Source organism: Pseudorasbora parva, chromosome 20 (genome assembly GCF_024679245.1).
Source record: "Pseudorasbora parva isolate DD20220531a chromosome 20, ASM2467924v1, whole genome shotgun sequence".
NCBI lineage: Eukaryota > Metazoa > Chordata > Actinopteri > Cypriniformes > Gobionidae > Pseudorasbora > Pseudorasbora parva.
Genome location: NC_090191.1, coordinates 24,845,855 through 24,858,805, shown reverse-complemented (window position 1 = coordinate 24,858,805; position 12,951 = coordinate 24,845,855). Strand labels below are relative to the sequence as shown.

General features: G+C 38.6%; 1 protein-coding gene across 14 annotated transcripts in view; it reads right to left on the bottom strand.

Moving 5' to 3' along the window:
• Positions 1–12,951, bottom strand: part of ppfia2 (PTPRF interacting protein alpha 2) — a 225,527-nt gene that overhangs the window by 34,812 nt on the left and 177,764 nt on the right. For all 14 annotated transcript variants that reach the window (XR_010899561.1, XR_010899562.1, XM_067427562.1 and 11 more), the window contains 6 exons: positions 8,972–9,079; positions 4,148–4,369; positions 3,607–3,753; positions 2,633–2,767; positions 1,004–1,087; positions 7–138 (listed from right to left, as the gene is read on the bottom strand). Coding sequence is in view for 12 of the 14 variants with exons in the window: in XM_067427562.1 (XP_067283663.1) it covers positions 7–138; positions 1,004–1,087; positions 2,633–2,767; positions 3,607–3,753; positions 4,148–4,369; positions 8,972–9,079 (828 nt within the window). In the remaining 2 variants the exon portion in view is untranslated. The remainder of the gene's footprint in view (positions 1–6; positions 139–1,003; positions 1,088–2,632; positions 2,768–3,606; positions 3,754–4,147; positions 4,370–8,971; positions 9,080–12,951) is intronic.

Sequence of the window (12,951 nt, the reverse complement as noted above, 5' to 3'; positions counted from 1 at the left end):
TCCCACCTTGTCCTCAAGAGCGGCCATCCTCTCTTTCAGGTGGAGCTGTAATCGTTCGTTGGACTCGGTCAAGAGTCTGTCCACAGTGTCTGACAGACGCTTGTTGTGTTCCTCGTTCATCTTCTCTCTCTGTCGAGCCTGAGGAAACACAATACACCAAAATTATATTCACACAAATCAAATATTTTATATTTACATTTCTCTTTTTTAGTGTTTATATATGTGGAAAGACTTGGTGTTCATTCAATAAAGACAAAGTTTCTGGTTCGAAATTAAATACTATACTACAATAAATACTGCATACAAAAGTATAGTATGTTAGAAATGTCAGATGACCTCACTACATTGTATATTTAACCCTCAGAGACCCAAGCAATGATATTCATGGCGATTATCCCCCAACATCACCTTCCAAATATCTTTTTTAGAAAGCCATCAGTTATAAAAACAATCTTTATGCAAAATTTGAATCGAGGGATAATTTGAAGAAACGCTGCTTAACTGTTTATTGATACAGTAAGTGAAAGTTTTGAATTCACAACACAATTCAGAAAAGAAAAATATTTGTAAAATAATATTTTTCAAGTAATTTCACCTTTTGACCATTTATGAGACAATAGTGATAAACCAGCTCTGTATTATTCACCTGCTTTTGACAAATGGTGCAATTTTCCTGCGCTTGCTCTCATTTTTTCATTTTGCAAATGTTGCCCAGGAATATAGTAAGTAAAAAAGTATATTTTGTATTTTGGCAGTTCAATAAAACAATCCGTTAGGAGGAGACAAGAATCATAGTTGATTCTCATACTGGAAATGGAAGGTCAAGCAAGAGTGCATTGAATTGTGGGATACTGTTTTGCATTGCGGGACACGCAGAATGCTGTTTTATACTGCCTATTTTGGCAAACGTGTGTAGCAATTTGAATATTCCATATAAACAGAAAGTAAGCATACTGTAAAAATAGTACATAGCAAGGAAGTATGCAATTAAAGTGATGTTGACCCTGAGCAGTTCCTGGTTCTTCTCCTCCAGCTGTCCCTCTAAATGTCTCATACGCTCCTCGATACTGCCGTGTCTCTCCTCCGCCTGTACAACAAACACACACAATGTATTTTGTCAGGTGAGAAAATGTAAATTCACAAATTAGCCCAAACCAGCAGAGAAAGAACCCATGAAGAACCCTGTGATGTTGGCTCGAATCCTAATCTAGATAAATGAGAGTGTGTGTTTGGTTTATAAGGTGCCATCTCACCAAACTCCACAGATATGGTTGAGCTGACAGGTAAAGAGAAGGAGTGTTTATATCCTTAAGCATCTGTTCTCTCGTGGGTGAACAGAAAGAACCAAGTACGTCAGCAACCCATTAAAGCGAAGAAAATCCCAGCTGAGCGTCGCATGCAGCTGAAATACACCAGCAGTGAACAGACCCGCAACCAGACTGAGCGAAGTGAGAAAGAGAGCGATCGGCTTTCAGCCCCACCTTCCTAAGGCTGCAGTTCATGTCCTGGAGTTTAGCTTCCATATCAGACTACCAAACCACAAAATACAAAGAAATATCATACAACAATAATAATGAGAACCGTATCAATCATTTCTATCAGTAAATGCTACCACAGCAATCTGTTATCAGGTTTAAATAATTAACAACTATTTAATATCTGTCTTGTACCTGCTTACTTTTTCCTTTAAAGTCACCATGAAAACAAAATGGACAGTTCTTAATGACTTTGATCATATATCGATTTCAAACAGATGTAGCTCAGTAATTTTTTTGTCTGATTCCAATAAATCATACATCATTTTGAATGTTTGATAAATAAATAATTAAAATAATAATAATGTTAAAAGTTTTAAATACTAATATATTACTAATATAACAATTTATATTTAAAAAAAATAATGAAAAATGTTGATGTTTTTTTTAAATCAAGATAATTATATAAATGAACACTTTTATAAAGAATTAAAAAAATAATTTTTATAAAGTTAATAATATAAATATAACAAATTTCTAAAGAATATTTTTTTGGTTACGTACATAGTCGTTGTTTTTTTGCTTACGAAATTAGTGATTGTTGTACATGTGGTAACATGCCAGGCAAAAAAAAAATTTTTTATATATAAACCACATGGCCTTTTAAATCGTTGTGATCAGTACACCACACAAAATATTTCTGCTGCTACTGATGATATTGAAGTTTTTATGCTGATCTATGCACATAATAAATGTACCCTAAGTGCAATATATAGCTTTGCACCAACCAAAACAAGAACTTTTAGAGCCTCTTAATGTGCAGTGGTCTGTAGGAGAAACCACCTCAAAAATGGCCCTTGATGCCCTGAGTCTGAGCAGTTGAGCCCAATATGTGTCAGAGTTTGATATCTCGCTCGCTCTCTAAAGTAGAATTGTTTGCCTGTTTAATTTATGTCAATTGTTCATTATGATGGTCCACTTCAATGAATAACTTAACAATTCACAAATTCATGTAAGAGTCGTCATTCATAAGTGTTCCCAGATGTTTCTGCACTTTATGTATTCATAATTTCAAATCAAATTATTATTTAGTTAAATCCTTCTACAACACTGGTTTGCATTAAATGCAGAGCTATTGTGTGTGTGGTATTTAGTACCTTGGTGAGAGCTGCTATCCTCTGTGCTAGCTCAGCCTCGACTTCAGGCAGTGTTTCAGCTTTCCTCATGGTCTGCTGGAGCTTCTGTTCTGCCAACTCTAGCCGCTCCTGTAACTGCCTGTTCTTCTCTTCCATCTGTGGGGGAAAAAACAACACAACACACGCACGCACACACACAGTGTCTGATCAGTCATATAGCAGACATCATAGGACTGTCCAGCATCCACAGCAACAAGTGGATCAACTTGGCCCTTTTAAGTGTTCCCAAACAAACAAAATTACATAACTGCCTATTGTTTTGCGTGTTCTTGAAGCTTGGCATTGCCAGTTCAATTCACTTATCTTATATGGAACAATTGTGTTAATGCTAACTACAACTAAACTATTTTTTTTAAATTGAAATAAAGCTGAAAATGAAATATAAACATTAGATGAAAAAATGGTAACTAAATAAAATAAGATAAAGTACTAACATTTCTCAAAACTAAACAAAATATTCAATATATATACCTACAATAAAAAGCTCATTTAAAACACAAATACTAGAATTGTATATAAATAATGTCATAAAAAATTGAAATGGAAAAGGATCTACTATAAATTAATTCATACAAATTTAGTACAAAATTAGTAAATACTGACAGAATTAAATTTTGTGTCTGATTTATTATTTTTAATAGTCAATGTCAACTTTGTCATGGCCTTCCGTCACTGTAATATGCTCAGAATATGGATCTTTTCAGCACTCAAGAAATCCTGGTAAATCATTTGACAGGACATTTTGACCATAACATCAGCGGAACAGAATATTCAATTATGAATGACTGTTTGCAGTTATCAAGTTCAAAACATCTGTGCGTTCACACGGTGTAGGAATATAGAAGGTAAGTAACTGCGGCCTATCAACGCAATTTGAAGTAATACAAAAGTAAAATGGAGAAGGAAATTGGAAAACAAGTGGTCAAAAACCTGACCTGTCTGAGGAACGCCTCCTTATTGGCCAGTTCATTTTCAAGCTTGTCTGTGATGTCATGTAGCGACGTGGACTCTCTCTGGGCACTAAGATAGCGCTTCTCAAGAGTCACGATCCGCTCCTCCATGTCTTCTTTCTGACACATAGCCTGTATAACGCACACACACACAGACACACATATTGGTAGATTGTTGGTTAGTGGACACGGACCTAAGGAGCCTGCAGGTGTAATAGTCTGCTGTCAATCAAAAATCCTGCACTATAGTTACACACAGGCTTGAGGACAAATATCAACACAGGCAAATGCACACATTCGGACATGGAGACACACAAACACACACTGCCTTGGGCTGCCACATCCTCTCTCCATCAATAACTGCATCTCCAATTCAACAGACATTTCCCAGAGTCTGGCCGACTGTCACTAATTATAAATGTGACATCAAGATGGAGTCTTTGAGTAGAAAGGATGTTACACAGCTTCAAACATGTTGGATGAGGTTTTGCACACAGCCTAATTCACATACACCCCTATACTGCACCTCTTTAATATCTCTCTGGAACCTGTTGTTCACGTCTTCGCTCTTGATGAGGTCTTTGCGGGCCGTCTCCAGCTCCTGCTCCACCTCGGACACGCGTGAGGACAGCGAGGACATGCGCTCCTTCATCTGAGCCAGCTCGTAGTTCTGCTTCTCCAAAAGTTCCTGCAGCTCCACCACCTGACTGGCCTCGTCCCCCGACTCCAATGACCCGTTAGACAACCGCTACAGCCCAAAAACACACACAATACACTTTCCTTTAGTGTTGTGAGATTGATTAAACCAATTCAAACTTATAAATAGAATTTAAAAATTCAGTGTGACTTCACATTATCATCAGGGTAAGCATTGTTAAATAAAAATAAAACCATACAAAACACTTCCATACTGAAAACTGAAAAAAAATAAAAATACATATAAAAAAATAAACATTTCTCATTTTCATTTCTCGTATCATGCAATAATAATGTTAAAACATGACATATGTGACCCTGGAGCACAAAACCAGTCATAAGTCACATGGGTACATTTGTGGCAATAGCCAACAATACATTGCATGGGTCAAAATTATCTATTTTTCTTTTATGCCAAAAATCTAAATTTAAATTTTCAAAAAACCGACCCTTATGATTGGTTTGTGGTCCAGGGTCACATATATAAGCATATCAAGCTGAATAAAGAAGCTTTCTAATGATATAATGTTGATGTTTATGTTAAAATATGACAATATTTGGCCGAGATACAATTCAAATTGAAAATTTGGAATCTGAGGGTGCAAAAAAAACGAAATATTGATAGAAATATATATATATATTTAAGTTGCCCAAATGAAGTCCTTAGCAAGGCATATTACTACTAATAATAAATATTTGATATATTTACAGAAGGAAACTTACAAAATATCTACATGGAGCCTGACCTTTACTTAATATCCTAATGATTTTTTGCATAAAATTAAAATCTATAACTTTAACCCATACAATGTATTGTTGGCTATTGCCAAAATATACCCGTGCGACTTATATCTGGTTTTGTGCTCCAGGATCACATATAAGTGTTAAAAATAAGTTGAATAGATCGTATCTAACTTTCTGATTAATACAAATAAAAACAAATATGTCCAGTAAACATATAAATATTGTCCCTAATTTAAACATAATGCACAAAGAATGTACAGTGCCCTCCACAATTATTGGCACCCCTGTTTAAGATGTGGTCGTGGACATCTAAAAATTCTCCCTTTTTTTAAAACAACATAAAACCCAAATGCAAAAAAAAGAGAAAAATCCAACTTTTCATTTAAGTACATTACTTTGGTGGTAAAAAAAAAATCACACATTTAGGAGAAAAAAAAAACCTTGAAATCATGTGTCCCACAATTATTGGCACCCCTAACAATTCCTCTGAAAAATGTAATTTATTTTTTTCTAAATATATTTTTCTGTAGTTGCTAAAGTTGGTTAGGGTATCTAGGAAATTTTAATTAGTAATTCATGAGTTCCTGCTTCCCTGGGGTATAAATATGATGTGACCACAGAGGCCTAATTCTCTTACCCATTTGTCAACATGGCAAAGACAAGAAAACACACCATTCAAGAAAGGCAGATGTGTGTCGACCTTCATAAGTCAGACAATGTCTACACGAAAATAGCCACTCGCCTTAACTTCTCCGTATCTATAGTCAGAGGAATCATTAAGAATTTAAAACAACTAAACAGTGACCAACAAGGCTGGAAGAGGTCCCAAGTTTATCTTGCCACAACGCATAGTAAGGAAGATGGTAAGTGAAGTAAAAAAAATGTCCTAAGCTCACTGTCACAGAATTGCATCAAAGAGTGGAATCTTGGGGTCACAAAGTCTCCAAAACAACCATCAGATGCTCTCTACATGCCAACAAGCTGTTTGGGAGGCATGTAAGGAAAAAGCCTTTTCTCACTAACACTCACAAGCATAAACGTCTGGAGTTTGATAAGCGGTACTGGGACTTCAACTGGGATCGTGTGCTTTGGTCAGATGAGACTAAGATTGAGCTTTTTGGCAACAGACACTCTAAGGGGGTCTGGCGTAAAACAAAAGATTAGTATGCCGAACAGCACCTCATGTCCACCGTGAAGTATGGTGGAGGATCTGTGATGCTGTGGGCCTGTTTCTCTTCCAAAGGCCCTTGGAACCTTGTTTGGTTGCATGGCATTATGAACTACCAGGACATTTTAAATAAAAACCTGATGGCCTCTGCCAGAAAGCTGAAGATGGGTCGTCATCACCAGGATAATGATCCAAATCATGTGGCAAAATCTACACAAAAATGGTTCAGCAGTCACAAACTCAAGGTCCTCCCATGACCATCTCAGTCCCCAGACCTCAACCCAATCGAAAACCTGTGGGGCGAGCTAAAGAAGAGAGTGCATGAGAGAGGGCCCAGGACACTATGATCTATAAAGATTGTGCAAAGAAGAACAGTCAAAGATCCCTCTCTCTGTGTTCTCCAATCTTGTGAAATGTTATAGGAGAAGATTAAGTGATCTCTTGTTGGCAAAAGGGGGTGGAACAAAGTATTAACATCAGGAGTGCCAATAATTGTGGGACACATGATTTCAAGGTTTTTTTTTCTTTCTAAATCTGTGATTTTTTTACCACCAAAGTAATGCACTTAAAACGAAAGGTAGGATTTTTCTCTTTTTTTTGCATTTTGCGCTCTATGTTGTTTAAAAATAAAAGGAGAATTACAGGGGTGCCAATAAATGTGGAGGGCACTGTACCTATACTTGCAATTTCTTAAGTCTATTATTATATTATTATTCATTATATTATTATGATATACATTACCCTAGGTCCATGATTTCATGTTTTCAGCTGGTTTCTGCTGCTCTTTAAATGGGTTTTTGAATTCCCAGCATGTTCATTTCTGTCTAATTGCATTCTGAGTGTGTGAAACAGAGGCTCAGCAGATCTTTACTCTGCCATGCCTAAAATAAAGATTTCTGTCACATATTCACACTCAAATTTGACACGTCTTATGCCGCACTAAAATTAGACTTTATATCCTGTTTAATTTATGGTTGCAGACTACAAGACAGATGGGTGATAAAATCATTTGCAGAGCATGCTGAATTTACTCCGTCAAAGCTAGGTAGTCACGAGAGATTGACACGACTTTTGTGATCATAAATAGACGAGAAATGACAAGACAAAGAATAGCTGTGGTTTTATTCTGGAGTGGCTGTAGGGCCTGATAATGACTCACTGGCACTCCCGCCTTTTTTCACTGTCTCTCTCTCTCTTCCTTTTTTTGTCTGTATCTATTTGGGAGGGTCAGATTTATTTGTTTAACGTACAGGCAAAACCAATGACCTCTAGTTGGTCGGCTGGACCCGTGCATCAGTGCCAGAAGCCCTGGATATTCAGTACTGCTACTAAATCTACCGAGCATCATGGGAGATTAATTTGGGCAATTGAGATATACTGTCAAACCTTTATCTTCTACGAGGCCACAAATTCCTGCCATCACTGTCACCATGCCAACACAATCCAATGCCGCACACGGCGCCCATCGGTGACAGTGAGGAGGACGGCACTTCTCTCATCCTGTCATCCTGTTATCTTTTCATCAGGAGCGCGAGGCAAGATTCTGCTACGATCGGTTTAACGGCACATTAAATGCGATCTAGAAATACAGTTTGACAGGATGAGTGTGCGTTGACTGTCTAGTAAATGCTTATTGATTTAACTGTACACCTCTGTGTTTCTTCCGTACTAGACTTAAAACTGATCGTATATCAAAATAAATCACCTCGAGGCACCAATTATGTAGGTAATGTTCAAATTATATAAAGTAACGTTTTCTGGAAGAAGAAAAAAAAAGTCTTTAGCAAGCACTCATTTGATACTATGCACTTATTGTGTACATGCATGCTTTTACATTGTTCTTATATTTAAAAAAATAAATACCTGTATGTAATTACATCTGTAGTTACATTTTGTAATCATTACATCTGTAGTTACATTTATAGTTACACTGCACACATTTCCCTTACACCTAACCCTATCCTTAAACCAACCCATCCCACCACACCTGTCCCTAACCTTACCCGTATCCCACCTCAATATCACCAAAAGTGTTTTTCAATGCAATATGAACACAATAAGTACATTGTACTGACTTTTTGATGTAAGTACATAGTAGTTAAAGGGTTAGTTTACCCAAAAATGAAATTTATGTCATTAAATAACAAAATAGTCAAAAAAACAACAACACCTTTATTCAGCATTGTCTTCTCTTCCGTGTTTGTTTTCAGCATCGAAAATACATTTTGGTCCAAAAATTACAACTTTATTCAGCATTGTCTTCTCTTCCGGGTTTGTTTTCAATATTCAAATAAAGATTTGAATGGTTATGAATCATTGTATTGATTCAAAGTTTCGAACGGTTATGAATCAGCGTATTGATTCACTGATTCATAACCGTTCAAATCTTTATTTGATGATTGAAAACAAACGTGGAAGAGAAGACAATGCTGAATAAAGTCATAGTTTTTGTAATTTTTGGAACAAAATGTATTTTTGATGCTTCAAGAGATTCTAATTAACTAACTGATGTCACATATGGACTACTTTGAGGATGTTTTTATTCCCTTTCTGGACATGGACAGTAAAGTGTGCATAAACTTGCATACGCTCACGGACTTAATAAAATATCTTAAACTGTGTTCCGATGATGAACAGAGGTCTCACGGGTGTGGTACGACACTAGGGTGAGTCATTAATGACATAAATTTCATTTTTGGGTGTTTAGAGACCGTTTAGAGGCCTGCAGGTGTAAGTGCCCACCTTGCCATGAACTTTCTGGGCATCAGTTCCCTCCAACAAGTCCTCTGCCCCTTCTCCTGATGCCACCTTCCTCTGTATGTGGGCATTCTGCTCCCTTAAGGCCACAATCTGCAAAGGCATAATATAAGAGAAATCATTAAAGATAATAATTAGCAACGCTGATATCAAAACACACAGGACACAATGCCAAATAATCTACCAAACATTAAAGACAAAATAAAGACATCATGGGGATATTTAAATGCAACATTAAATATTACTATTGCAACTTTTCTGCCTTGTGTTTCCAGATACATATGTTACATTCATAGTTTCAGGAACATACTAGCCGATTCTACACATATAATGTCACATTCCGAGTGATTACTATCATTATTTGGTAAAGCAAGTCTCAAGCTTTATTTTTGTATCTCTTGGAAGCAATAAATCAGTTATCCATACAGTTTGTTGTGCTCATCAAAACTGTAAGGATAATGATTTATTGCTTTCCAATAAATGTATGTGTACGTTTACCAGGGTAATTTTTGTATATAGTTGATTCTCACTAAACTGCAAGCATTCAGAAAAGCAGTATCATAAATCAAACTTAGACAGCTTAGAAGTGTTCGCTTCATATGGCACATCAACAGCAAGCACGGTCACTTTTACTTCAGTATTTTAATTGCAAATGTAGGGCATTGAGTGCTCCACCACTCATTCTGACAGGAATTGTGGAGAGGCAGGAATGTAAGAAACGAGCGTTTCGAACTGAAATTTAACAGCTGAACTTAACAATTTGTTAATAGTTGGCAGGACCCACTATATGGGATCTGCAACCTTTAAACCCTGTTACATATTTTGCTTTTTTACCTTGATTTAAGGAATTTTCCATAAATACTGTCTTAAGTCTTAATCGCCAGCAGCAGCATAAAAGCCAGATCAATAATTAAAAGCCTGTTTGCCTGGAAATTATTATGGAAAACTAAATTACGAATTTTTGAATTATCACTTGAACAAACAAAATTTTATTTTATTAAATGTTAGTGCAAAGTACACTTTTTTACGCGAATGCACAGCCTTGCAGACTTCTTTTGACTCCTACCTGTACACAGGCGTTCGCCACATACGCAGATTTGAGCAATCTCTTGCTACAAGTTACACTCAAATACTGCAAAGAAAATTAAAATGCGCATGTGCGACCTGGGTGTGCAAAGTATGTGTGTTTATAAAAATCCGGCGGTGAGCATACGTACTCATACTCTTCTGATGACGAAACCTGCACTGTAAGCTGACCATTTGCGTTTTGTAAATTCCGCTACAAATAAGTTACAAGTGATTAGTAAATGATTAACTAATCATTTATGAACATAGTCATGTTTCATAAATGATTAGTTAATCATTTACTAATCAATGTTACTAATATGTTAATAATTTTATGTGCTTTGTAGATTCCGTTAGGCCTACAAGTAATTTACAATCGATTAGTTGATGATGAACTAATAATTTACAAAACATGCATTTCATAAATGTAGTTTATAGATGATAAACTAATCATTTACAAATCATGACTATATGTTCATAAATGACTAAGTAACATGATAACGATTTACAAATCTGTGATATTTATTTTTAAAAAACTAATTTTTTTAAAATTGAATTGGAATTGCATTCCAAGCTTTCTGAAGTCACACGACATCTTTATGTAAAGAAAGTGTTGTCTGAGGAGAGACAACACCGACTCGTTAACAGCCTTTGTCTTTATTGTGGTAAACCGGGGCATAGGGCTCTAAACTGTCCGGTAAAAGGGACCGCTCGCCGTTAGCTCCGGGAGTATCGGTGGGCGTTTCTCAGATCAGCTCTTCTCTCGGATCCCATACCTTGCTGGCTGTCTCCATCTACTTTGATAATCATGTGTTTCACTCACAGGCCCTGCTGGACTCCGGTGCCGAGGCGAGTTTCATGGACGCGTCTTTAGCCGAGTCTTGGGGCATTCCTGCTGTGCCTCTTACGGATAAATTATCTGCTTTTACATTAAAGGGTCAACACATGGCAGAGATCAGTCACCGCACTCCCTCTGTAAGTCTTTTTGTCTCTGGCAATCATCGTGAGGATGTAAAAAATTTTTTGTTACATTCTTCCCAGTCACCCATTATTTTAGGGCACGACTGGTTGATTAGACATAACCCTCACGTTGATTGGCAGAATAGTGTTGTCTTGTCATGGTCACCGTCTTGTCATGTTTCTTGTCTTGGTCCTGCTCCTTTTGGTCCTATTTGTCCTGTTTTACAGGTTCCTGCGGTTGATATATCGGGGGTTCCGACGGAGTATTCCGATCTACATCGGGTGTTCAGTAAGGCCCGAGCTACGTCCCTGCCTCCTCACCGGTCGTATGATTGTGCTATCGATCTCCTCTCAGGTACTTCTCCGCCTAAGGGTCGCGTTTTTTCCCTTTCTGGTCCTGAAAGAGAGGCCATGGATAAATACATTAACGAAGCTCTAGTCGCCGGTCTCATTCGCCGCTCCACCTCCCCCGCTGGGGCAGGTTTTTTCTTTGTTAAAAAGAAGGACGGCTCCCTTCGTCCATGTATTGATTACAGAGGGTTAAACGACATTACTGTTAAAAATAAGTACCCCTTACCATTAATGTCGACTGCCTTTGAATTATTACAGGGAGCTCGTGTCTTCACCAAGTTAGATCTGCGCAACGCTTATCACTTGGTTCGCATAAGGGAGGGCGATGAGTGGAAGACAGCGTTTAATACCCCTTCGGGACACTGGGAATATTCCGTTTTACCGTTCGGCCTTGCGAACGCACCAGCTGTCTTCCAGACTATGGTGAATGAAGTGTTGGGAGACATGATTAACAAGTTTGTCTTTGTGTATCTAGATGACATTCTCATCTTCTCCCCTTCTATGCAGATACACACCCAGCATGTTCGCCTAGTCTTACAACGGTTATTGGAGAATCAGTTATTTGTCAAGGCGGAGAAGTGTGAATTCCACAAGGAGTCGGTTTCGTTCTTGGGTTTTGTTATCGCCGCTGGGGAGATTCGTCCCGATCCCGCTAAGATCAAGGCAGTCGCTGATTGGCCAGTACCCGACACACGTAAGGAGTTACAGCGTTTTCTGGGTTTCGCCAATTTTTACCGGCGTTTCATCAGAAATTTCGGTCAGATCGCTAGACCCCTTACTACTCTTACCTCTACTAAAGTAGGTTTCCGTTGGAATAACGAAGCTCAGAAGGCCTTTGATGAATTAAAGTCCCGTTTCATCTCTGCTCCTGTTCTTTCTTTTCCTGATCCGGCTTACCAATTTATAGTGGAGGTAGATGCCTCTGATGTCGGGGTAGGCGCTGTTTTGTCTCAGCGGTCACCCATTGACGGGAAAGTGCATCCGTGCGCTTTTTTTTCTCACCGGTTAAACCCAGCAGAGCGTAATTACGACATAGGTAACCGGGAGCTGCTGGCGGTTAGACTCGCCTTGGGTGAGTGGCGCCACTGGTTAGAAGGAGCTTCGGAGCCCTTTCTGGTCTGGACGGACCACAAGAATTTAGAATACATCCGTTCAGCCAGGAGGCTAACATCCAGACAGGCTCGCTGGGCACTTTTCTTTGATCGTTTTAACTTCACCCTCTCGTACCGGCCAGGCTCTAAGAACGTTAAACCTGACGCTCTCTCCCGTCTGTTCGGTGGCACAGAATCTGAGCGGTCCGAGACCATCATCCCGGAGGGGAGGGTGCTTGGGGCTCTCGTCTGGGGCATCGAACAGCGGGTGAGAGAGGCCGGTCGAGGGGTGGAGGTTCCTGAGGGGTGCCCGGTGGGTCGTCTGTGGGTTCCCGAGGCGGTGCGCTCCGATGTTGTCCGGTGGTGTCATGAGTCCAGGTTTGTCGGCCATCCTGGGGTTCGGAGAACGTTGGCTACCGTCCGTCAACGTTTTTGGTGGCCTTATATGGGCCCGGACGTCAGACAGTTTGTGTTAGCCTGTCAGGTTTGTGCTCGTAA